General features: G+C 55.1%; 7 protein-coding genes and 3 non-coding genes across 10 annotated transcripts; 5 read left to right on the top strand and 5 right to left on the bottom strand.

Moving 5' to 3' along the window:
* Positions 1–27: 27 nt before the first annotated feature.
* Positions 28–2,079, top strand: BP01DRAFT_295071 (ankyrin; the record flags this gene model as incomplete). Its single annotated transcript, XM_025571799.1, has 2 exons — positions 28–368; positions 453–2,079. The coding sequence occupies 2 exons, from the start codon at positions 28–30 to the stop codon at positions 2,077–2,079; spliced, it is 1,968 nt and encodes a 655-aa protein (XP_025431876.1).
* A 182-nt stretch (positions 2,080–2,261) lies between these two features.
* On the bottom strand, positions 2,262–3,137 carry BP01DRAFT_382077 (carbonic anhydrase; the record flags this gene model as incomplete). Its single annotated transcript, XM_025577349.1, has 2 exons — positions 2,262–2,638; positions 2,699–3,137. 2 exons carry the CDS (start codon positions 3,135–3,137, stop codon positions 2,262–2,264), a joined length of 816 nt encoding a protein of 271 aa, XP_025431877.1.
* Positions 3,138–4,105: 968 nt separating this feature from the next.
* Positions 4,106–6,022, bottom strand: BP01DRAFT_31615 (uncharacterized protein). The gene has a single exon (XM_025572577.1). The coding sequence runs from the start codon at positions 5,889–5,891 to the stop codon at positions 4,383–4,385; it is 1,509 nt and encodes a 502-aa protein (XP_025431878.1). The 5' UTR covers positions 5,892–6,022; the 3' UTR covers positions 4,106–4,382.
* A 447-nt stretch (positions 6,023–6,469) lies between these two features.
* On the bottom strand, positions 6,470–8,779 carry BP01DRAFT_356100 (T6SS phospholipase effector Tle1-like catalytic domain-containing protein). The gene has a single exon (XM_025574862.1). It carries the CDS (start codon positions 8,669–8,671, stop codon positions 6,845–6,847), a length of 1,827 nt encoding a protein of 608 aa, XP_025431879.1. The 5' UTR covers positions 8,672–8,779; the 3' UTR covers positions 6,470–6,844.
* Positions 8,780–10,319: 1,540 nt separating this feature from the next.
* On the bottom strand, positions 10,320–14,748 carry BP01DRAFT_397721 (pleiotropic drug resistance protein, ABC superfamily; the record flags this gene model as incomplete). The annotated part of the gene is made up of 2 exons (XM_025578516.1): positions 10,320–13,549; positions 13,623–14,748. 2 exons carry the CDS (start codon positions 14,746–14,748, stop codon positions 10,320–10,322), a joined length of 4,356 nt encoding a protein of 1,451 aa, XP_025431880.1.
* Positions 14,749–16,333: 1,585 nt separating this feature from the next.
* BP01DRAFT_t128 lies at positions 16,334–16,405 on the top strand. Its single transcript has one exon. It is a non-coding gene; the product is annotated as a tRNA-Gly (tRNA).
* Positions 16,406–18,207: 1,802 nt separating this feature from the next.
* On the top strand, positions 18,208–19,254 carry BP01DRAFT_422948 (bZIP transcription factor). Its single transcript, XM_025579600.1, has 2 exons — positions 18,208–18,653; positions 18,705–19,254. The coding sequence occupies exons 1-2, from the start codon at positions 18,249–18,251 to the stop codon at positions 19,170–19,172; spliced, it is 873 nt and encodes a 290-aa protein (XP_025431881.1). The 5' UTR covers positions 18,208–18,248; the 3' UTR covers positions 19,173–19,254.
* A 624-nt stretch (positions 19,255–19,878) lies between these two features.
* Positions 19,879–21,780, top strand: BP01DRAFT_422949 (uncharacterized protein). Its single transcript, XM_025579601.1, has 5 exons — positions 19,879–19,903; positions 19,962–19,972; positions 20,028–20,216; positions 20,250–20,807; positions 20,903–21,780. Exons 1-5 carry the CDS (start codon positions 19,900–19,902, stop codon positions 21,731–21,733), a joined length of 1,593 nt encoding a protein of 530 aa, XP_025431882.1. The 5' UTR covers positions 19,879–19,899; the 3' UTR covers positions 21,734–21,780.
* Positions 21,781–22,214: 434 nt separating this feature from the next.
* Positions 22,215–22,288, top strand: BP01DRAFT_t129. Its single transcript has one exon. It is a non-coding gene; the product is annotated as a tRNA-Val (tRNA).
* Positions 22,289–23,129: 841 nt separating this feature from the next.
* Positions 23,130–23,203, bottom strand: BP01DRAFT_t144. Its single transcript has one exon. It is a non-coding gene; the product is annotated as a tRNA-Val (tRNA).
* Between the last annotated feature and the right edge of the window lie 1,090 nt (positions 23,204–24,293).

The raw sequence follows: 24,293 nt of genomic DNA on the forward strand, positions 1-24,293 counted from the left end.
CCTCTGGATCTAGCAAAAATTCGAAGGATGGATCTTCACAAAGCGGCAAGGCAAGGCAGCACTTCCGATATAGAGTCCGCGGTTGGGGAAGGGTGCGAGGTCAGTGCTCGCGACGAGACTGGGAAGACCCCTCTTTGGTACGCTGTCAAAGGAGGTCACTCGGATGCATGCAGGGTCTTGCTTGCCCTGGGAGCTCGCGTGGAAGAGCATAGCCTTCTCGAACTCGCTGTTCAAGAAGGACACGCTGAAATAGTCAAACTCCTATGGCCACACCGCGAAGGAATGAGTCATCATCGCTGTTTGGAATCTGCTATCTCGCTCGGCTTCCATGATATCGCAGAATTCTTCGTTCAAACTCAAGTCTTCGAGTACGAGAATTTCGAACCATTATCGATGCTCCAGGAAGACGGATTCTGCAGGCGAGGCGTGACGGCTTTCCAGCAATGGGAGAGATTTATCTTTGTCCGACGGTGGGAGAAGCTCCATCTGCATCGCATCTTTTTCAACTATGCTCTTCTTCTTGCAGCGAAGGCCGACCGCAACGCTGGAATTCGGCTGCTGACCCTGTTGCTAGAGGGCGACAACCCTTTGGCCGACGTGAATTGCACCGTCAAAATCGACACGGATCTCGAAACACCCCTAACCGGTGCGGCTGAGAAAGGCAACCTGGAGATCTTGGCTATTCTGGTTCGCCGTCATGATATCAACTTGACCACTTGCGGCAAGTATGGCTGGCCTGCGTTTCTTCATCTTCTGGCAAACCTTGACTCCATTGCCTCTGAGAAAGGCCGGGAGATGGCACACATCCTGTTCCAGAAGAGTTTCTCGGATTTATTTCTGAATGATACTGGAAGAGCCAATCTGGAACCGGTATTCCAGACTGTCCTTCGGTTTGGGGACGATATTCTTGTGAAAAGGGTGATTGACCTGGTACTGGGAGCCGCAGGAACGTGCATTCTGCCGCTGTTGATCAGAGTCAATGAGACCAATGGTCTGAGATGGATTTTGAATAGTGACATAGCGCATGCACCGAAACCGCCTCCAATATTGTGGGCGCTTCTATGTGACTTCTTCCACCGCCAGAAAAACTCGGAAGCCCTGGAGCTTTTTATTCGCGTGGCAGAATTCATGATAGGAAAGGAGATATGGGATGGAATAATTCTGGTGTGCCTCAAATCACGCAACTTTCGTTTCGCCAAGCAGTTCTTCTACACTGTTGAGGAGTTCCTACCGAGGGAAGTGGTCGAAGACACGTTGGAGGGATTCGCCCAGGCGTCCAGAGATCAATCCCTTGTAAAGGACTGGACCGATAAGGGCTATGCGAACGCAGCGCTATGGAGCGCCATCCGAATCGGGAGATGGAAGAACGCGGCCTTTGGGAGTCTCCTTTCGTGCCCTCAAATTGATCTGGACGAGCCATTTCGAGGCCGCAGACAGAGTCTATGGGCAGGAGAAGCTCACAACCTTTCACCCAGTTCATCAGGCGTTGCGGCGGGTGAAAAAAGAAAATTTCAGTCCGGACCCTCCGAAACGTTTCCTAGATTGACTCTAGGTGCCGATACAGCTCCCGATACAACGCCAGGTCGTGCTCTCCATGGTTATCTGATGCAACTCATGTTGCTAGAGCAGCAGAACCAGAGACGACGACTCATGGCTCGGCTAAATCCAGAAGAAGTGTCTTTGGGCTGGACCTTGGGGCAAAGCCCCCTTGTCTGGGCCGCGGCAAACCGGAAATCTCAGCTGGTGGAATTGCTTCTACGCACTCGTCGCGTCAACGTCAATTCACAAGATGCCCAGAGAAGAACCCCACTTATGCATGCGATCGCCTTGGAGGATCGCAAGACGGTGGAACTATTATTGGAAGTTGAAGACATGGACCTGAATTTACCAGATGATGTTGGTAGAACAGCTGTTTTCTACGCCATCGAGCGGGGAGATTTGCACACCATACAGTTGCTCACCCAGACTCGTAGGGTGAATCTTTCCATCTGTGATGGCAAGGGCGAAAGTGTTGTGGAGTTTGCGAAAAAGCTCGGGCGGCAGGATGTTGTCGCTGCACTTGGTATTCGACGGGATTGAGTTCCCCATAGATGTTGGAAACAGCTACTATCTATGATAAGCTTACACCAGCGACAGCTCCCGAATCTCCTGCGCGGAAGGCACAATCTATCCACAGTCGTGGTTACAGGGATTCAAGCTAAGATAGCAAAGAAGCATTCGAACTATGGCGCATACCGCTGTGAGAACTCGAAGAGAAAGCTTCACAGCCCATTCAACTCCCTCGCTGCCATTTCCAACAGATTCTCATCTCCGGGCACATTTTGCGTATAGCGCGAGTTGAACCGGATCACCCGCTTGACTTGGTTGTAGCTGTGTACGTCCAACGCCAGGGGCTCCGCACTGACGAACCACGACACCCCCTCGCTACAGGGCGGGGTGGTCAGCGAACCGCCGTAGGTAAAGACATCATGACTCTCGAAGTGCTTGGCCAGGCCATCAAAGACCAGGGACTCGATCTCCGTCGCGGATCCCGGCTCACTGATCGACTCGACGTGTGCGAAGACAGAGTTGAAAAGAGAGTCGCAGTCTCCGGCGTCGGAAAGCTGGAAGACGAAGCCGACGACGGCGATTCCGTGTGCTACCATGGATGAGCGTCACATTTTAGATCCCTGAGGGTTGGGGTGAGAACCGGACTCACTCTCATCTGTCCACACAAAGTGCACCTCTAAGGGGAAGTGCTCCTCATCAATGCGGTGCTCTGAAGGGGTGTGAAAGTGGAACTGAGCCAGCGTGTACTGCTTGTCCTGGACCGTCAGGGTCCCGTTGGGGAGAATGACCTCCAGCGTGTATCCAAGGTTCTCGAACTCGACATGCTCGGCGCTGGGGATGTCGAAACTCACGGAGCCGGGGTCAATGGGGCGGATGGTCGTGGAGTCGATCGCGATGGGGGACTGCTGCTTTCCCAGGTCACAGGCGGCATTCGTCTGCGGATCGAGACCGTACCAGTTCAATGGGCCCTGCGCGCCGGAGTATCCAAAGCTCGGAGTCCCTGCTTGCGCGGCACGGCGGGCCAGCGTGCGGTCATGCAAACAAGCGGTGGCCGCTGTGACGAGAGGTAGGATGAGTAGGAATCGCATGGTGCCTGGGGAGGGTATAGCTGTCAGGTCAGTCTCCCGGCTGGTCTTGGGTGGGACATCTTCGTCGCTTGGAGTTGACACTTCTTCTAGTCTCTTATACTCTGTACCCCTACAGTAGTGGACTGACATTCCCCAGCCTCCATTCCACTGGAGGTCTGTCATGCCGATCGCCGTAGTGTCGGGTCTACTAAGCTTCTGACTTGCGGTAACTTCCCCCAAGGAATGTAATTAAGTGGATCTAGTTTGGTTGAAGTCATTCTCTGCTGTCGCATCCTGTTTGCTTCCTTTCCTGCTCTTTTCTCCGGGTGGCCATGTTGTAAGTAGGGGGATCATTGCGCCGGGACGAGCTGGAATGAGCGGCCGCTCCAATGCCTCAGTCCTGCCCTATCCACTTCTCACTCCCAAGATCCGTTCCAAGCATTTTGAATTCTTGACTCTGGAAATGATGCAAATGCCCCCCCCCCCCCCGGCATCTTGACCACAACCATCTTCCAACCATACTTGCGATCCCCGAGTGGACGGCAAGGCAGCGAGCCTTAGCCGTATGCTTCGGCTGTCTCTGGCTGATCACGGATTGATTTACTACTAGATTTGTGATTGTTACCTCGACGATGCACTTCCGAATCTTCTATGCATTGGGACAGAAGATAACCCGGATTAGTTCAGTGAATGATGCGGCCAAGTTATCTTATCGATCGTACACACAAGCCAGGAATGTCAGATACGTTGAACAAGGTTGGTGATATGGAATTGCAGCCAAAGTTTGTAAGATCCTCTATAGTCTTGAAAGTTTGTTACAATCATTGGTTGCTTGCCACCGGGCCCAAATCATTCAGCTTACGAGTATTTTCATCAAATGGTTGCTGGAAGATTGTAAAGTATAAGTAGCGACACCGGATACTCGAAGCATAGCAAACTCGGTTATAGTTCGTTTACTTCATCCGACATCGGCGACTCAATTGAGCACGTGACCAATAAAAAAAGGGGGGATTTTGTTGACAGGACTTTTCCCCACAGCCGAGAGAAAATGTCTCCGAGCATACTGTAACTAATTCAAAGCTTATCTTCCTGCTGCAGCCGATCACTATTTACAAACGTCCTGTACACGCAGGATGCACTCAACCACCCAATTAATCCTGCCCCTCAATTATGTTTATCCTAGTCGACCACCCCACCAGAACACCAGAACGCCATAATGCGATACCCGATTCCACAGCCACCAATCCATTAAAATAGGACCCATGCTCACTTCTTCGACCCCGACCCCCACAACCGCAGCAGATCCGAACACGCAGCCATACTACTGAACCGCCCGGGCAAGGGCTGGCCCAGCCGCGCCGACCGGGGCTCGGCGAGCTGGAGCTGATCGAGCCAGGTCGCGAAGCCGACCTGCGCGCGCGTGGCATCGTACCCGACCGCCACGGCCGCACCCCCGCTTCGAGTCCTGCGCGTTCCGCTCTGTGCGCGGAGGGGATCCTCCACCCCCAAGACGTGGCCGCGGTAGGCGAGGTCCTTCATCTCGAGCGAGCGGAGACCCGGGAGGTCGTCCCGGATGGCGTCGCAGAGGCGGCGCCAGAGGTCGCTGACGGCGTCGTAGAAGGGGGGGGAGCGGGTAGGGCGGTCGATGCGGTCGATGAGGCTGACGCTGACGAGCGAGAGGGTCTGGATGGTGGGGGCGGCGGTGCGGAGGAAGGCGCGGACGCTGGGTTGGGTGACTTCGATCCAGTGGAGGGAGAGGCTGGTCAGGCGAGTGAAGTGGATGTGGTGCGCGAGGGTGGTGAAGTGGTCGGCGGGGAGTTCGTCCTTGGTGCTCCATTGGGAGACTTTGAGGGTGGTGAGGGTGGGTGCGGCGGCGAGGAGGAGGCGCAGCAAGGGGGAGGATTCGCTTGGCGCAACCGGGGACGGGTGGTGGGTGTATTGGAGGCAGAGGTCGAGGGTTTGCAGGCTCTGGAGATGCGGCTGCAGGATCTCGTAGTGGGTGTCGGTCAGGGTGAGTTGTTCCGGGGGGATGCCGCAGTGTTCGCCCTCGCTGCAGGTGCGCAGTTGTTGAATCTGGATGGTGGCGGTGGGGATGGCTTGGAGGAGGGCAGAGAAGACGGGCGCGCGTAGGCTGCGGGTTTCTTCCCCCCAGAGGTAGTCGGGGCTTCTCTGCCAGTGGGAGGCGATCTGGGGGTGGCTGAAGGGATGGTGGTTGAGCTGGCGGCGGAGGGCGTTGCGGCCGAGACACGGCGGGTGTTTGTATCCCGCGGCGGTGGGAGGGTAGGTTTCCAGGCCGACGGTGGAGAGGTGGGGGAATTGTTTCATGCAGCTGGCGAGGATCTGCGGGAGAGAGTCGGCCTGGATCAGTTGCAGGTGATCGGCCACCGCCGTCTGGTAGGACTCGTAGTCGGCGATCAGGCTTTCGGCGGTCCATCGCGTGTTCTCTGTGCGGTGATTCACGCCCCCCGCCGTCATCAGCTGGGCTTGCACAAAGTCATTGTAGTCGGTCTCGTAGTGACCGCGAAAGACCTCAGCCACCAGCCACAGTTCCTGCACGGAGGTCCGAAAGGTCTCATGGGCGGCGATGGCCTGCAGCTCTCGCAGTCCGTCGCGGGTCATGAGGACGCTGATGCGCTGGACATGTCGACTCACAAAGGTCGCCAGCGACCGGGAGTACAGGGTTCGACATGACAGGCGGAGAGCACACCAGTCCTGGAGACTGAGGAAGCCCCATACAGTGTCCAGAATCTCATTCGGAAGAGTGACAATCGGCATCGTGGCTGCCTGCGTCTCAGAAACCGGGGGAGGAGCAGTGAAGTCGAGGGGAAAGTCAAGTCAAGTCATGGCATGGCATGCAAGGGGCAGACGGCCCCCAACAGCCGCTTTTATTTGCTATTTGAACTTTCTTTACATTGACAACAGGGGGGGAAAGAGGAGAAGAAATGAAGATCAGGTCATCTGGGGGCCCCTGTTCGGCCCATTGAGCCTCATCGCGTGGGATTTCCCCAATTTATTTTATACGGGGTTCAGTGCGCCAAATGTCCCTCCATGCCGGCTAATATAACCCCAGTCCACGAGGGCTCCCAACTTCACGAGGTCTACCAATATTACAAGTAGATCGTGGCTGCTGCTTACGTCGCCCCTCCCCACTTAGAGACTTATAGACAGCTTTTCTGTGCAGTTAAAAGTTCTGGGTTGTTCTTCCAGAATCCTACTGTGAACAGTTTGGGGGAATCGATTCCGAGAAGGATTTCCACGATTTCCACAAATGGACTGACTTACTACTATTCCAGTACATACTAACTACAGTAGTTACATACTACTCCATACTAAATACAGTCTAGGGATAGTCTCCACCGCCTATTCCCCCCTTAGCGTCGCGGATCGCAATCCCAGCAGCCTGGACTGGATGACAACCCGGTTATGCTACGGAGTATAACATGACAAAAAAAAATAAAAATAAAAAGAAAAAAGAAAAAAATAGAATTCCTTCATGTGCTCCAAATGACTCCGGATATCCGCAATTATAGACAAGAAACGCATGGATACACGCGATATGAACACCATCATCCTAAGGCCGAACTTGCAGGGCCTCCCGGCTAGACGCGGCCTCCCAGCTTCGGCCGCCAGTTGCTCCTTCGAGCGTGGGGAAGATCTCGAAATCTCTCTTCCTCCTACTTCTTCTCTTCCTCCTACTTCTTCTTCTCTTTTTGCTCCCTTCATCTTTTTTAAGCACCGTCTACCTTCGCTGCCGGCTTATCTTTCAGTTCAGCCACATACTTGATGGCATCTGCATGACCCTGTTCAGCCATGTACTCGATGGCGTGCTGGTGCTGTCGCAGAGCCAGCCATTCATAAGAACCTTTTCCTCCCAAGCGCCACTCTGGCAACTCCTTCCCATTGAGAGTGTAGACAAAGTTCTCGCCCTCTGCACGGCGGTGGTATTGCTCTGGCAACAGTCCGATCGGCCGATAACCGGCCTTGTGTTGCACTCGGTAGTTCACCACCGGATGGATCTGGGCACAGGTTGGACCAACGACCTCCTTCACACCGCGATGTTCTTTCTCGAAATTCACATTCGGGGCGCGCTTCTTCTTCCCATTGGGGTAGTACACCGCGATGAAACTATCCGGCATGTCCGAAAGGCCCCAGGTATATTCGCGTTGGGTCACGGTTGGCGCGGGGGTGAAGGGATGCAGAACGGTTGATGCCACCCATTTCGCCCCCCGGCCGAGATACTCCCCCCAGCTCTCTTGCTCGCCGGGCGGCGCATTCTCCTTGGCCAGCGCCGTGTTCAACGCGGCGATTCGTTCTTGTCGGTGCTTGTAATGATCCTTGATGGTCGGTTCGTCAATGCCCACGAAGGGCTTAATCCGATCCAGCATCCATGCGAATACAATGTTCGACATTTCTTCCAGATCGCCCTCGTTTTTCAGGGTATCGCTCGACCCGCCGCCGACATTGATATGATAGCCGGGGAACCACACCTGCGTGAGCTTGGGAACCTCCTTTTTGAGGTGATCCTCGGTGACCACGTAGTCCTGGCGGGCTTTGCCTAACTCTTTGCTGGCCACGTTGATCTGCTTGGCCATCTGGTCCAGCGTCGCATAGTCCGTCGGGTTTTTCTGCCCGTATTTCTTGGCCTTGTCGATCAATCCCCTTTGTTTGGTGCCGGCCGCATTCAGAATCTTCCTCTTCCGTTCGGCCTCGCTCTCCAGCTCCGCGCGAACCTCGGGCTGGGACGCATCCGGGTCGCCCGAGGGCAAGCACCAGACCTCGGGATAGAAGGCTTTGCGGTATTCGTCGAGGGCGAGGGCCTGAAAGGCATGCTTGATGTGTCGCGACAAGGTCACGTTGTGCCCCTTCCATTGCGCCATCTTGGGCAGCGAAGGCAACTGGATCCCGGCCACCTCGGGCATCCCCAGCGCTTGGACGGTATCGTAGACGGCGACGACCTCGACCTGCCGGGAGTCCGGCTGGGCCCAGTTACTGTGGCCCGGGATGTCCCAGGCCAGCCCGTCGCCGCGGGTGGGATGATCGCGGTGCTTCTCGGAGGCGACCCCATTCACAAATTGAAAGTAGTCGTCGCTGTTGTAGAACGGCCCCTCGCGCTTGGGATTGCTGTAGAGCTTCCACAGGTCGGGGAATCGATGCAGGTCGCGCCGCCGGCAGATTCCGGCATCGGCGATGAGGCCGGCGATCGCGCGCGCCGTGTAGGCGCCGCGCGAGAAGCCAAAGCACAGAATCTTGTCGCCACGGTTCCAATTCAAGGAGACAAAGTTGTACGCCTCGACAATGTTCCCGTCCAGCCCATTGCCGACGGCGCCTTCCAGCAGCTTGCTGACGGCCAGCGAGGTGGTTCCCACCCCGGAATCGTACCAGACGATCTGCTGCCAGTCCTGCCCATCGATGTTGGCGACCGGCTTGATGGCCCGACAGAGTCGCGTGATGTTGGAGGGGGAGTTTTCCTGTCCCGACACGGACGACTGCCATGTTCCGTCGAAACAGAGAATGATCCGCTTGGGGGCGGGCGGCGACGCTGCAGCCGGAGGCATTTTGGCTTGTTTTCGAGTCTGTCCTGTTTGAGGGAAGCCCTACATAGCTGGGAGTGGTTTTCCGTGGCAGATTTATACCAACTCGCTGGTCTTGGTGTGTTTCCCCCCCTCCCCCTGAATAACGCTCGGTCGGGTGGATTTACCTTGTGTTGTTGACATGCAGGTTCAGCTGAGGGTCTGGCCTTTTCCCCATATCTTCAGCCGCAGCATCTGCCAACCACAGATCCTGGAAGGGTCCACTTGGATTCAGCTGAAGATAACACCTCACCTCCATCCAATCCACCCAGTCTGACGGTCCGATTGGGTAGCGATTGCGGGGGCTCCGGTCGGCTAATTTTACCGTGGCCTGACATGCGGAGCCACCGGGTCTCGTATGCTCGGACTTTGATTCTGCATGACCGATGTACAGTGGATCCTCGATATAACGAATTAATTGCGCACGCCCTGCATATTCGTAGTAGCGAGGAATTCGTTGCAGCGAGGAATGACTAATTTTGAGCTGACTAATCAGAGAGCTTTCAGGAGATCTCAAAAGTATCTATAGCTATCGCGATTCAATTAAAAACGCTGCGTATATCGGTCTACTTTTTACTGCTTGTCTCCAACGTCTTCAAGGACTGTTCCTTGTGCCTAAGGAGCTGGAGAAGGGCTAAAGCAGCCTAGTTCTACTGTTCTTTCCAGGTCTGAAGCTTAAGTAGACTGTTCAAGCCGTCTGAGATAGTAAGGGGTGCAATAGGCTTATATTTTCAAGTTCCGGCTAGTACTCTGTATACTGCCTTTTCAAGTCTCCAAAGCTCCGGAATAGTATCCAATGACGAGTATTTGGATGAAAGGATTTTCGATATAGATGATGCTGCAATTTGTTGATTATATATAGCTTCAAACCATTACCTAAGGCTTAAGTTGCTGACTTGAGACATTAGATGCCTGCAAGAGTAGATTTTTGCAAGTTTGTAATTAGTTGAAGATCTATAGTAGCCTTAGCAATAACGTCAAGAACACTTTATAATTCCTTGATTTAATAAATGTTGTATATAGGAAAGGCTTCATCAAACGAATTTCGTTATATAGCAAAAACAACGAGGTCTGTATGTGGGCGGAAAATTCGAGGGCGGGAAGTTTGCTATATCGAGGAATTCGTTATGCCGAGGTTCGTTGTAACGAGGCCCCACAGTATCATGTTTGCCACTCTTCCGCTCTGCTGCTTCAGGATGTCTACTCCGTAGCCAGCTCAGGTTTCGGCCGCGTGTGGCTCTTCGTGGCTTTGAGGGATCTCTCTCATGCCTTGACGTCTTTTCAGGCCATCCCTCGCGCTCCTCCGGGGACGATGACTATCTTCGCCCGTCGAGCGACATTGCACTTGACTTGTGATGGGGGTGGAAGGGTTTCGGTCCAACACGCTCTGAGAAATGAATCATTGGTCTATAGTGGTATAGTCTATCTATCTATAAATCGAATCAAGCTAGAAACAGAGACCGAGAAAGACAAAACAGCAAGCCGCAAAACAGAGCACCGCTAGATTTCCGGTGAGTCCACAAATCGAGTGGTCTCAGTCAGGGCCATCCCCTCGCTAACCCTAACAACTCACCCCACTCCCCTCGATCCGCCACCGACAAACCCCCCCCCCCCCCCCCTTCCCCCTACCCCCTCACTCAGCCTTCTTACTCGCCTTCGTCCGTAACTTCATCAACCCAAACACCAAGGCATACCCGGCAAGGGCAAAGATGACGCAGATCCCCGCATTGCGCCACCCGTCATAATAATGGTGGAGATTCAGCGTGGTGAGAAAGTCACTCCCATCCGTGTACTCACACACGCGGCAATCGGCGGTGGCGTCCGGGTTGACCAGATTCACGCGCCAGCCTTTATTGTCGATATAACTCTGGAGATACTCGCCGCAGGTCCCATTGACGGGATCAAAGACGGCGAACTCCTCCGCATTGCAGGTGACCTTGGCGCCCCAGATGCCGAAGACGAGCATGCCGGAGGTCACATAGTTGAAGGGGTTGAGGTAATACATCCAGTAGCGCCAGAAGACGGTGAGCTCGCTGTAGGGGACAAAGACGCCGCACATGAGCACCAGGGTGCTGACGATGAGCGGGTTGGCGAGGGCGGCGAAGGTGGGGTTGGGGGCGTAGGCGGCCACGAACTGGCCGATGCCCGTGTAGATGAACTCGTAGATCAACATGATAAAGAAGATCGCCCCCGTGCGCTCGCTCTCGGTGGGCAGGCGGGTCTGGTAGTACCAGCAGACAAAGTACAGCACGGCGCAGATGCAGAGGTAGGGGAATTCCGAGACGATCAGTCCCGTCACAAAGGCCACCCAGCTGTACATCTTGGACTTCTTCTCGCGGGCGTCGTAGATGTCGCGGCGTTGGATGAAGAGCGGTTGCAGCTGGTTGATCACCCCGGGGGCGACGAAGACGAAGTTGAAGATGGTGAAGAGCTTGAGGTTCAGCGCGGAGACGCTGGGGCCGATGTGCCAGAAGGAGAAGCCGTTGAGCAGGGCGGAGATGATGTGCAGACTGAACTTGTTGTTGACGTAGTTGGTGTTGCGGAAGAGGGCGAGGTTCATGCGCTGCGTCACGATCTTGATCTGCTCCCACAGCGGCATCGAGAACTCGTAGCCGTCGTCCTGGGTGCCGGGGGGTTTGGCGGCGGCCTCGGCGATGAGGCGGTCCAGTTCCTGCATCATCTGCGTGTGCTCGGGCGAGGCCAGCCACACCTGGTGCCAGTCGGTCTCCTTGACGGCGGCAATGCCCCCCGTCACCACGTCGATCATGAACTCCGCCGGGTTGGCCTCCACGGGACACGGCGCCCCGTGCTGTCCAAAGTACCGCTTGATCGTCGCCCCGTTGTCGCCGATATCCCCAAAGTAGACCGTCTTGCCGCCGCGGGCGAGCAACAGCAGGGTGTCGAACTGGGCGAAGAGCTGCGCCGAGGGCTGGTGGATGGTGACCAGCACCGCCTGGCCCACGTCGGCCAGCTTGCGGAGGAAGCGCACCGTGTTGTAGGCCGACTGCCCGTCCAGCCCGGAGGTGGGCTCATCCAAGAAGATCAGGATGCTGGGCTTGGAGACCAACTCCACCCCGATGGTCACGCGCTTGCGTTGCTCCACGCTGAGCCCGTTGCCCACCGTCCCGATCAGCGTGTCGGCCAGGTCGTGCAGCTCGAGCAGGTCGATGATGGTCTCGACGTACCGGAGCTTCTCGGCGCGCGGGGTGTCGCGCGACTGGCGCAGCAGGGCGGAGAACTCGAGGGCCTCGCGCACCGTGGCGTAGGGCTCGTGCACGTCCAGTTGCTCGCAGTAGCCGGCCATGCGCTGGAAGGAGACGGGCAGCTCGCGCCCGTCCACCATGATCGACCCCTTGATGGTGCCTTCGGTCTTGCGCTGCGCCAGCACGTCCAGCAGGGTGGTCTTGCCCGCCCCGGACGAGCCCATCAACGCCCCCAGCATGCCCGGCTTCACCCAGCCGTGGATGTTGTCCAGGAGCACGCGCTCGCCCGTCGGGGTGGGCACGGTGTAGGTGAGGTTCCGCCACGTGAAGATCGAGGTATTGCGGTTCAGGGGGCCTTCATCCCCGTGGACCGCGTCCAGGGCCTCGTTGGGCCCCTTCTCGCGGGCCCCGGGGGCCCCGGGCTGGCCGCCTTCCTCGGCGTCGTCGCGGCGGGGGGCGCGGCGCGCAGCCTTGAGCTTCTCGCGGGGGATCAACAGCGAGGAGCCCGAGCCCGCCCCGGCGCTCCAGAAGCAGGTGCAGACGATCGTCAGCACGGCGAAGAAACCCCACCAGGCCCAGAGGATGCCGTAGTTGCGCCACAGCTGGGAGTGCTTGTAGTGCAGCGAGGCGAGGTACTGGTCGCCCGTCACGTAGTCGGCGCCCCGCTGCGCCCCGCCGACCCCCGTGCAGGCCTTGTTGGCGGGATCCACGTCCTCATAGCCCGGCCCGTGGGGGACCAGGTTGTTGCCCACGCAGGGGAGGGTCTGGTCGTGGAACTCGTTGGACAGGGCGGCCTGGAAGGCGTAGGCGAACGGGTTGGTGTAGTAAAGTTCGACGAACCAGTTCTTGATGTGCGGCTTGGGGATCATGTAGCCGGCATACATGACGATCCCCTTGGCTGCGGTGCCGGAGATCTTGGAGGCGGCCTCGAAGGTGCTGAAGCCGGCGCCAATGCAGCGGAAGAGCGCGGTCACGCACAGGGTGGTGGTGAAGAGGATGGCACAGAAGGTGAAGAAGGCGGCGGCGGTCGCCTTCAAGCCGACCATCCAGTACAAGATGACGGAAAAGAGACCGCATTGCACCAGCAGCACGGGCAGGTCGGCGGTGATCTGGGCGAGACAGTAGGCGGCGGGATGATACAGGGCAAACGACTTGTGTTTGACCAGCACCGGCCGCCCCTTGAAGGACTCGGTGACTTCGGACATGGCGACGATGCAGTTGTACAGCAGCGAGAAGAAGACGGCGCCGCCTTTGGTGAACAGCCCCGCCGTCGTCTGGGGGGCGTTGTAGAAGCACGAGCCCGCGATCAGCGCCATGATGATCGACAAGACTTGTTTAATCAGGAAGGTGGATTTCTCCCCCCAGAGGATCTGATACTGGCGGACGGTGCAGGCGAGGAGCTGGTCGCCAAACCCGGTGGTGAGGGCGCTGTGCTTCGGAAGCCGTCGCGATTTCTCCCACGCCACCGACGCCTGGAACTCCTCCGTGCGTTGGCGGGCGAGCTCCGAGGAGGGATAATCATATTCCTGGACCATCTGCTGGTACAGCGAGGACTGGCGATATTCCGCGAGAATCGCATCGGCGTTGCGGGGGAAGCGGTGTTCGAAGCCCGGCTTGATCTTTCGCTCCGTGGGGACAGTCACTCCAGTCAGATAGTCACCTAAATGAATTGATGGTTGGTCAGTTAGTTGATCGTCACATTCGAAATTTTCGCTATCATTTTCTTGCCATACCGATATTGGCCCCGTCCGAATACACGAACCCCAGCGCCTCCATCCACGGCTTCGCCGCCGCCGCGGGGCCATAGTAGATCTGCTTGCCCTCATCCAGCACCAGGACCTTATCGAAGAGATGGTAGATGCCATTGCCGGCTTGATACAGGGTGACGATGGTCGAGAGGCCGAGGATGTCGGTCATGGACCGCAGCGCCTTGGCCCATTCCAGGGCGGTGCTGGCATCGAGCCCACGCGTGCTGTTGTCCCAGGTGAACACCGACCCATTGGTGGCCATGCACTCGATGATGGAGACGCGCTTGCGCTCTCCGCCCGAGACGCCCCGCACGAACTCGTTGCCGACCTTGGTGTCTTGGGTGTGGGCGATCTGCATCGCCTCCAGCAGGAACTGCTTGGTCTCGGCGACATGGTCCTGGGCGGGCTGCGAGCGGTGGGCGGGGAGCTTGAGCTTGGTGGCAAAGTCCATGGTCTGCCCGACGGTCAAGCGGGGATAGAAGAGCTCTTCCTCGGTGTTCATGACGATCTGGCCGCGGTAGGCGGCGGCTTCTTGGTGGTTCATCGCCCCAAACGAGACCTCGCCGTGGACGGCCCGGTATCCCTCGCGACGGTTGGCCAGCATCTTCAGGAGGGTGGTGCAGCCCGACCCCGGCCGGCCCAGGACCAGCAGCATCTCCCCGGGCTTGACGCACCCGTGGCTATCCTGCAGGATGGACTTGAGCGGGGGCTTGCGCAGGTAGTCCCGGACCAGTTGCGGCACGTTGAACTGCGTGATCAGGTTCTCCTTGACGGCCGCCTCGGCCGCCACCACCTCCACGGTCAGGTTCTGCCACGTCACCCCCAGCTCTCGTCGTTTGTAGCCCGCGGCTTCGGCCTGCTGCTGCTGCTGGCGCACCCGGTCCGCCATGCTCCATTCGGTCTCCGAGCGAGGGCCCGGGGCAGTCTGGTGGAGGTGGTTCTGGGGGACGGCCAGCGTCTCGGCGCTGGGCGCCTCGCGGATGTTGATCTCGGGGATCCCCAGATGTGCCGTCGTCGGCTGCTTCTCGGAGAGGGGGGGTTCGTCCTCGGAGTGGTCGCCATATTCTGTCGGGGCGGTCGAAGCCGACGGCTCCTCAAGGAAGGAGTCCATATCGATGGAGGATGCTGGGCTGTTGATAAGTGAGGGGAGATTTTTGAAGAATCATGTGAAAACAATAAAACAACTTAAGAGAGAGAACAAAATCTATCAACTCATGCGGTGCTTAGTATGAGCCAGGGGGGGGGCGGAGGGGGGGGGGAAATCGACTAGGTATATGTACGAGTGCACGGATACGCGGAATGAGAGCAAGTCAGGTACAGGTACCGACTCTGCCGGGCCAAGATTCTGGACACTTGCGGGAAAAATATGTAGAGATATCGCTGGGAGCTGGAAACCCGACTCGGGGCCCCGGCAGCGAGCCGAACTGCCGGGTGGCTGACCTGCAGCCCTATCTACAGGAACTTCTCCCTTATCCACTGAGATGAGCCATTTTGCCTATCTGAAACTGTGTATTATCAGGGCTATCTGCGCGTGTGTCTCGTTTGGATGTCTATATTTTTAGACCGTTTCTAGACCTGCAGATTTGCCGCTGGACCCGGTAGCGCCTCACCTTGCATGGTATGCTAGGGAAGATATTCCACAGCTTGGCACTGTGACTGTGCCATATCAGCATGAGCCCTAGCCCTCTTAATTTTTCAGTTCAACTCATCTCATCTCTCTTCATTCATGTCTCTGGTCATGGTAGAGCCCTCCCCATCAGCCATCTTCCAACATGGCTGGTAAGAGACGATTACCCAAACAGGCAAGATCCTACGCGAGATGGGACTAACCCGAGGTGGTAAGGCCCGATACGGGATAATGCCGCGACAGGAAGCTCCCGATCTACCCGGATAGATCTACACAGTCACCTTGGTAGTTGAACTAGGTCAGTTAATGCACCATTTCCCCTGAATAACCCCTCTATGTCAGTTAAGTTATCGGGTGCGAACCCCCGGTCCAAGCGAACAAGCCCCTACGGCCGTGCTAGTCTTCTGTACCTGCGCCCGCGCCACGTGCAAGTGCCGGTCGCGCACTCCCGGCAGCGGCGGCGAGTGGTAAGCATCACCCACGAGGCCGAGGCATGTCTGCACCTCGACCGCACGCAATACCTCCCTTCTTCCTATCGCCTACATCGACCACGATTTTTTGTGGATGAGTGAGTTTATCGGTGATTTAAGGGTTGGGGGATAGTGGATACTTTGAGTGTACGGGTACGGGGTATTCACAACACATACTATGCTAGTAGCCCGTGAACACACACTGTCGTGTCTAATTCACCAGATACTTATTACACAGGCTGATCTTCTTCTGATCGGGACTGTGTATCGGCGACTTCAAGTTGAACCATTGATGCAGTGGGGCTGTCCATTTCTCCCCACTCTTAGCCATTGGCTTTGGGGTATATATATATATGCGTCTGTATTATTGATCAGGGGGAACATTATTGTCTAACTGGATGGCTGTGTATAGAAGTCCAGCAGTAATCAAGTCAAAGGAGTGCATATAATAGTAGTAAGGATTGTTCTATTCAAAGATAAGCTAGAGTAAACCATGATAATCAGCGAAGATTGAAGGCGAAGGAATCCAGACCCATGGATAGTATGGTTTTATTTTCTAGAGCTTATATTTTAAAGCCGCCCTAAAAATGACATCAAGCGCGTTAGTGGTGTAGCGGTTAGCATTGTTGCCTTCCAAGCAATAGATCGGGGTTCGACTCCCCGCTGACGCATTCTTTTTGTATTTTTTTTTTTTTTCACCCACAATCAATACAACATGACTAGGAATATTATCTATGTGCCGATAATTATCCAGCCAGCCGCACTATAAACCCAAATGGGATCTGATGTTATCAATAGCGTACCCATTCCTCGCCCCCCCGGTCCTCTAACTGATATACAAATCTAGAACAAGCGATATCTACATTCCCTCCGGAGTAGAATCCATACCAATTGTAGTGAAAGTAGGCTCCGAATCAATCATTAGCCAGTCGCTAACAAACTTAACCCTGATACGCCCGACAATCTGCTCGGTACCTGCGAATGCGATTTCAAGCGCCCCAACACCGACCAGGTGGAGATGTGCAGCCAAGGATTATCGCTGTAGTGGGTGGCTAGAGATCCGGCAGTTAGGGCTGGTCTCGGGGTGCCCCTCCTGCTTTTCTACCTCTACAGAAAACTCCACCATCACCGAATCAGCCAAGGCAACCCGCATCGTGGACATGTCGCGGCATTTTTTGGAGACTCTCGACCGCTAAGCCGCGTCGGGGGAGAGTTTCGCCTTGACGAACCGGGCGTAAACCTCACGTTCGACATCATTGGTACCATACTCAATCTACCCAGGACCTCCGTCGCCTGGATCTCCGCACTATACACTAACCCCTCATCTCAGAACGCACATGCAGCTAAAGTTCGCCGAGCTCAAGGCAGCAGCAGCAGCAGCAGCACCGTCACCATGAACCGGAAGCGTAAGCCCATGCCTTCCCCTATCTGTCGATGGTACGACGGAGGCTGTAAGCACTCTCGCACCTGCACGAGGCTTCCAGCAACTAGATTTCTAATAAAACGTAGCTGAACCAACCACTTATTATAGTCGGCTGACGATCAGATTTCCTACCTAGAAAAGCAAAAGACAAATAAACAGTAAGCTTAACCGACTTAGGGTTAGAGACCCCCTCAAATAAAGACGGCTAATTCGGCCTTCCGCTCCAACTACCGACAGAATTCCCCCAAACAGCTTAGCCAGTCGGAGCGATAGAATAATCATAAATGCCTCACCAATCCTGAATAGGCAGTCGCACTGCCATTTTTGGTTAGCTCGGGGACCGTGCCATACTGTGTTGTAACTAAATACTCTGTACTGTAAACTCGTCCCTTTCCCTGCTCAATCCTGCAACTCAGTTAGGGCTGTTTCGCCTTGGAGATTAGGCTAAGCATCACCTTGACAATTGGAAATCCGTTCGGAATTAGCCTCATCGCTTCTCCCGCCCAGGGAAACCTAAATCCCCTTCATGATTGCGATGGGACCAATCAAGATTACCCCTTGGGAGTACTAACTAGGGAGTACCCCTAATTTCTCGGTGATCCCTACACCGTACTCCCTCGCCCTAACTTACCTTCCGTTTCCTGCAGGGCCAAGCAAGCGCTGAAGAAGCCGTGCATGTTCGAGACCGTACCCAGTACACAGCACTTGGATCTGCTCCCTGGGTCTTGTGCTGTCTATACACTTGGCAAGCAGTCTCTTGCTCACGGAGCTTGGAATCCGGCTATTGTCGACCAATCACCCCATTATCTCCACATCGGGAATCAATTAACAGCAATATACACATGGGAGGTATACAACAACTGATATGATACACATGGCTCACGCTAGCCACCACTTCGATTAGCGATCACGTTATCCACTCGACTGCCCCACCCTGATCGCATCCCATACACCCTGGAAAAAGCCCAATGCCGCGGCGGGCTGGGGACATGCCACGATCCTCTTCGATCGACCACCGAACTATATATAGACGAACATAACCCTGATGGATTCTAACTATCAAGTTGATCGTCGAAATAAACGTCCCGCGTATGTATAATACAGTACATCGAAAACCCTTCAAAATGCCAATAGAAATGTCCCCCCCGCACATCCCCTCGCCCTCATCAAGTCCAGGGATATGGCAACCCTCCGACTTCGGAACCCTCAACTACCTCTCCCTCCTTCATGAGTTATCATCACCATCACCGTCCATAGAATTTGTCCAGAGCTCCAGCCACGCCACCGACGAGGAATACACCACTCCGAGCACTACCACCAAGACCGCCCCTCGCTCCCGCCAGACACCCCAAAAGCCAAACTCCGCATCCACGCGCACAAAATCAAAGCTCAACACGACGCGCAAACGCGGTCGTCCCCGGATAGCCGCTACCAAGACCACCAGTCCCGATACCACCACGCCAGGAGAAGGCGACGACGACGCAGCGAGCAAAGAGGTGAGCAGCCCCCCGCATGAACCACCAACACACTAACCCCGGGAAAACCAGCGTCGGAAACTTCAAATCCGCGTCGCCCAACGCGCCTACCGCTCCCGCCAGCAGGAGCGCATCGCGCACCTGCAACAACAAGTGCACGAGCTGGAACAGCGGCTTCTGATTGCGCGGAACATCTACCTCAGCACGCACCATGCTGCGGCAGGCGAGGCGAGTCCTCTCCCTGCCAAAGCCAGAATCTTTCAGGAGAATTTGCGGTTGCTCTTGGCTATCACGGAGGTTCAAGCGGGGGGTAGGCGAAGGGCGTCGACTGGCTCTGAGGAAGAGGAACTAGGGGTGGGGGTGGGGATGGGCGGATTGACGGCAAGAACGACACCAACAGCGATGTCTGTCGACACTCGGGCGTACCCTATCTACGCCGGAGACGTGAATGTCAAGGTGAATGTTCTGTTGCCAGCGACACCGGAACCGCTATCGCCGGGGGTCTCGAGGTTTGATGATCCGTTTGATGTGGATCTGTGAGGGGGATTTACTCTATGGTGGACGTGAGTCTGGTTACAGCCTTTTAGCGATTGTTTTCATTCTGTACATACCAAATGAGCACGTGTTTGATGTCGCAACCGGGGATTTTCACCGAGAATGATTCCCTAGAGGCGAAACGAGCATATAATAGAGATATCACTTAGAGTAGTGCTTTCGTGCTTCCTCTCCACCCCTTCTCCCACTGAGAGACTACAGGTGTCTGTCACCCCCTACCAAAAAAGGCCCTTGCCTCGACGCGGGAACTGTCTTTCCACGCATTCCCACGATAGATGTGCACGACGAAGAATAAGGCAACCGTCACCTTGTAGTGATCTTGATCGGGCAGTGGTGCAGGGGATAAGGTAAACTACAGAACTGTACCACGCTATGGTAGAAGTATGTGATGGGATAATGGTACTGTATATACTTGTCCTAATCCGTCGAGCGGACTGATCTGCTGTCGATCTCACCATCTTATCTATACTTCATTGTTACCTTTTGTTCCTTTTATCCAGATACCCAACACACGTTTGAGATGTAACAACAAAGTAACGTGACCCACGTCCCTCCCGCTCATTGGCTGAACTGTGGCACAGCACCCTGACTGCAGCCTGGAGTAGCCTGACAGCTGCCTGTAATCAGCGTCATGTAACTTGTATATCATAATACTTATATAGAACCCTGCAATCATCCCAGTAAGACTAGCTCTACAGTCATTGTCAGCACAATGGGTATGTCACCGTGAATCCACACCACAAACAGACATCACTAACGCACGCCGCACCACAGGATACTCCGAGGTGAGAAACACTCGCCCAACCGACCAAAGAACACTGGCTGACCAACACCTCACAGGCCTACTGCCACCTCTGCGGGGTCAGCTTCAACATCGGTCGCCACCGAGCGGTCGGCGAGCCCCTGGTAGCCACTTTCGGCGGCGAAGACGGCCTGGGGACGGACCCCGCGGACCTGGATCTGGCCGCCTGCGCCGAGAAAGGCTGCGTCTTTGCGCTTCGCCCCCCAGACGACCCGGACGATGACCAGGTGGATCCAGACTATTAGCCTGAAGCGTCCGAGCAAGCCGAAGAGCCATACGAATCCGACTCGGACTATGACTCGAGTGATGCCATGAGCCTTCCCGATGATAACAATTCCAATCACCTGCAAACTCCCAGCACAGACGAAGCATTATACCACACCTTCCTCTCCAACACCCTCCGCACCGCCAATCCCAGAGACTACGCCGGCGAACCCGTCGCCCTCTTCGCCGCCGCCACAACAAAGCAAACCGACACCCTCATCCCCATCCCCATCCCCTCCGCCCCCGAATCCCCCCCGGACGACCTCGAACACATCCCCGCCCCCACCTGCGGCAGCGACCCAACCGCCTACCCGGGCTCCGCCATCTCCCTGGCCGAAATGCGCGGCTGCCGCACCGCCCAGTTCCTCATCCACAAGTCCCAGGCAGCCGAACCGTGGCGTCCGGACGGGCTCCACGAGGACTGGGAGGTGACGGGGGACTGGTTCCTCTCGGGCCTCTGCGACGGGATGCGCTCCCGCGATTGCGGATTCCCGGACGTTTGGCCTGCAAGGGGGGGCGTGCGGACTGTCAGGGCGGATAATGTTACGTTTCAGGTGCGTCGCTAGCCAGCGTATACTCTTCTCCCCCACAAAGAAGAAAAGACCCCCCCCCCCAGAAAATCATACAGTACACTGGCTAACGCTCACAGCCCGTCGATCCCCACGAGATCGCCATGCCCATCCACCCCTGGTGCCTCGACATATTCATCCGGCAATCAAAACAACACTTCCAGAAAGTCGACCTCGACAAGCTCTTCAATTGGCGCAATTCCGAGTTCAGTTATGAGGAGTTTCACGCGTTCCCGCGGGCAGCGGACGTGTTTGAGGCCCGGGAGCGATGGTGGAACCATGTGCCGGGGAAGGAGTATCTAGCGGCGAACCCGCTCTACGTGCCGGGATTACCGGGGTTGCTGGCCGAGGCGACGCAGCAGAAGTCGGGGTCTCGTGGATTGGATGATGGGCAGCAGAAGACCGCGGTTAGCTGCGATCCGCTGGGTTCTCTCCCGCTGGATCTGCGGCTGCATCTCGTCGGCTTCCTCGGCGCGGAGGATCTCGCGGCTCTGCGTGCGGCGTCGCGGGCGTTTACGGATTTGCCGAATAGTGTTTGGTATCGGCTCGTGCGGGAGGAGATGCCCTGGTTGTGGGAGGCGTGGGGGGCGGTCGGGATGGAGGAGCATACGCCGTCGTGGTGGACGACGGTAACTGTGAGGGAGGCGCGGTTTATGTACGAGGCGCGGAAGCATTATGCTGAGGTTTTGAGGGATGAGAGTCCGGATGATCAGGGTTTGGTCGACTACCTCGCTCCGCGGCCGGTTGGGGTGCCGGAGCTGGTGAAGTTGGAAAAGGCGACTACGGACTGGCATTACGTGTATACTCAGATCAAGTCTCGCTGGGGGCGGCTGAAGGGATTGCGGAACCGGCAACGGATCTGGTTGGATGTGGAGGAGATTATTCGGAGGATGCAGGTTGCTGAGGGCTAGGAGAAGATTCAGTCTCAATAATTAGGCCTTGGTAAATAAGGGTGTGCTGATACTACTTCTGGGTGCTCTGGAACTCGGATCCCTGGACATACCGCAGATAAGCCTGAAGTGTAGATATACTTCCATCCTCTGCACGGCTCCTCATACGGACTTTACCTGCGGATTCCAGCTCACGTTCGGTGATCTAGACCGAATTCCGGCCACACAATCGAAGAATATCATGGTTTCTAGTAGTATCTTAATGGGTGCAGAGCAGTCACATCAACGTGTGGATTAGGGTGTTGGTGATGATTGAAGCATTTCAGTAGTGACAAGAATGGTCATGTGGGGATCATGAGCTGGAGAGGGAGACTCGTGGGTCCTTGTGCTAGATCATGAATTTTGTTGTCGCGGAATGAAGCAATCCGGGGAAATCTGGAGATTACTTGCCATCTTTACCGTAAAGTCTTATATGCATACTTTGAGTCTTCTTACATTCACTGGCCGGATGGTGTAGTTGGTTATCACGTATCGTTAACACCGATAAGGTCCTGGGATCGAGCCCCAGTCTGGTCATTTCTTTTGCTTTTTGCTGCTCGAACTCTGTTGCTCGCAGGTCTCAAAGTGTCCTTGACCTAGACCCCTGCGGAAACTTCAATATTACCTGATAATGAAATTGTTCAGTTTAGCTTAAATGGGGAGTATCGCTGATTCGGCCTGTATGGTTTCCGGGGTTGCGGTTCTTGTTGGCCGGTTGAGTTAGGGCTACATGTGCCACCCCGGAGTTGAGCAACCCAATTACCGAGTCGGAACGCTCGACAGTACTGTCACAATCTGGATGCATAGAACTGAACCTATATTTTTGCTCAAGCCTCTGGGCTTTTTGCGAACATTGGGTGTCATGTTGGGCACAGCAGGGAAAGTATCACTTAAGTAACAATAGTCACTGTCTGCCCGACTCAGTCAGTTCAGTATGTACAGGAGCCTCGATTCGGAGTAGAAGGAGAGCTAGTTCCAGTCTCAGCTTTAGTGATCGCTGGCATGAACTGTCTTCTGCTGTCATAGTCGCACTGGTGGGTTGGTCCAAGACGTAGTATACAACAAGTGCATCCAATTGGGAAGGGTTCACTGGCGAGTTGCGGCGAGAGACAATAGTCAGTGAGCGAGTCCATATCCGCACAGAGAGCTCAAGAAAGATTAGGAACAGGCTGCCATATTATTCTGACATCGTCACTTTGTGCATTGGTGGATATCAGAACAAGGGTCACGGCGCATTACACAGTTTCCATATCGCAGTCAGGTATAGCCAGTACGAACAGCTTGTGCAGACAAAAAAAAGTAAGCACATAACCAATATAGAGATAGCACTGAACGTGCCAACAAGGAACTAGGAGATTGTCTCCGGGACAAAAAGAGATGACCAGACTGGGGCTCGATCCCAGGACCTTATCGGTGTTAACGATACGTGATAACCAACTACACCATCCGGCCAATTGATGAAGAAAGTACAGCCAGTAGTGTTCTAGCAGACTAAACATAAGTCTAGGATGATTAGAGCCATTAGAAGCAATGTTGAGTCGCCCTGGTTCCAATTCCTCGGCGCTGGCTTCAGGTCGGTGGCCAATTTACCAGAAATATCATATTTCGCCGCAGCATTGCGTACAACCATGGAATGCAACAGTAAGAAGGATTGTCAGCCATCACTCAAGGTGTTCAAAATGATAAGTCTCGCTCTAAGCTTTATCGTAATTGGTTTGCAGCTGGGTATCGTGCGAAGTATCCTGATGTATATACAGAATCGATGGGGCAGATCGGCTGCTGGACGTATAGTGAATGAATCAGCATGTGCTTGCTAGTCTTGTAGCAAACCTCTCCATCCATTCCAGGCCCGTTTTATGATGCGCAAAGTTCCGAAAGTCTCCGGCAGGCTGGGAAGCGAGAATCTCTTGGTTAGTTGAAGCTGGGTAGTTGTGTTCATGATCTACGGTCCGTAGATTTCCACTGCTTGATCATAGATGCATAAACACGTGAGAAGAAGAAGAAGAAGAAGGAGAAGGAGAAGGAAGAAAACACCCGGCGGACACCATGCAATAAATGTCCGGGGCCGCAGGAGGCAAAGACAAGCAGGCTCGAGATTTTCCCATTGGAAAACATATCAGAGTGTGTAGAATGGCGTCCGGGGGTAGGATACGCAATAATAAAGCTGAAAATGAGTTGCATCGCACCTATCGTTCACAGACTTTTACTAACTGATTATTAGCTTATGACCTATACACGTTGTAGAGTAGAAAGTATGATAGGTAAATGCTCTCTGAACGGTCTGCTGCACAACCATGGCTGAACCGACAATGCCACTCGGACATCGAACTCGAGTGCGGCTTTCTGGGATATCACGCTATGGGCTTGTGTCATAGCCTTAGGACCCCGCCTAGAGACGATGCTGCAGTAAAGACTCCGAGGACAATGACCAAGCTTAGTCCCTAACCCACGGAAAGGAGACCTATATGAGTAAACGGGGTTGGCCACTTAGTGCTTCTGATGTTTGGAGGAGGATTTCCAGTGGATTGTATGGGTAAAAAGC

This window comes from Aspergillus saccharolyticus (assembly GCF_003184585.1).
Source record: "Aspergillus saccharolyticus JOP 1030-1 unplaced genomic scaffold BP01scaffold_12, whole genome shotgun sequence".
Lineage (NCBI taxonomy): Eukaryota > Fungi > Ascomycota > Eurotiomycetes > Eurotiales > Aspergillaceae > Aspergillus > Aspergillus saccharolyticus.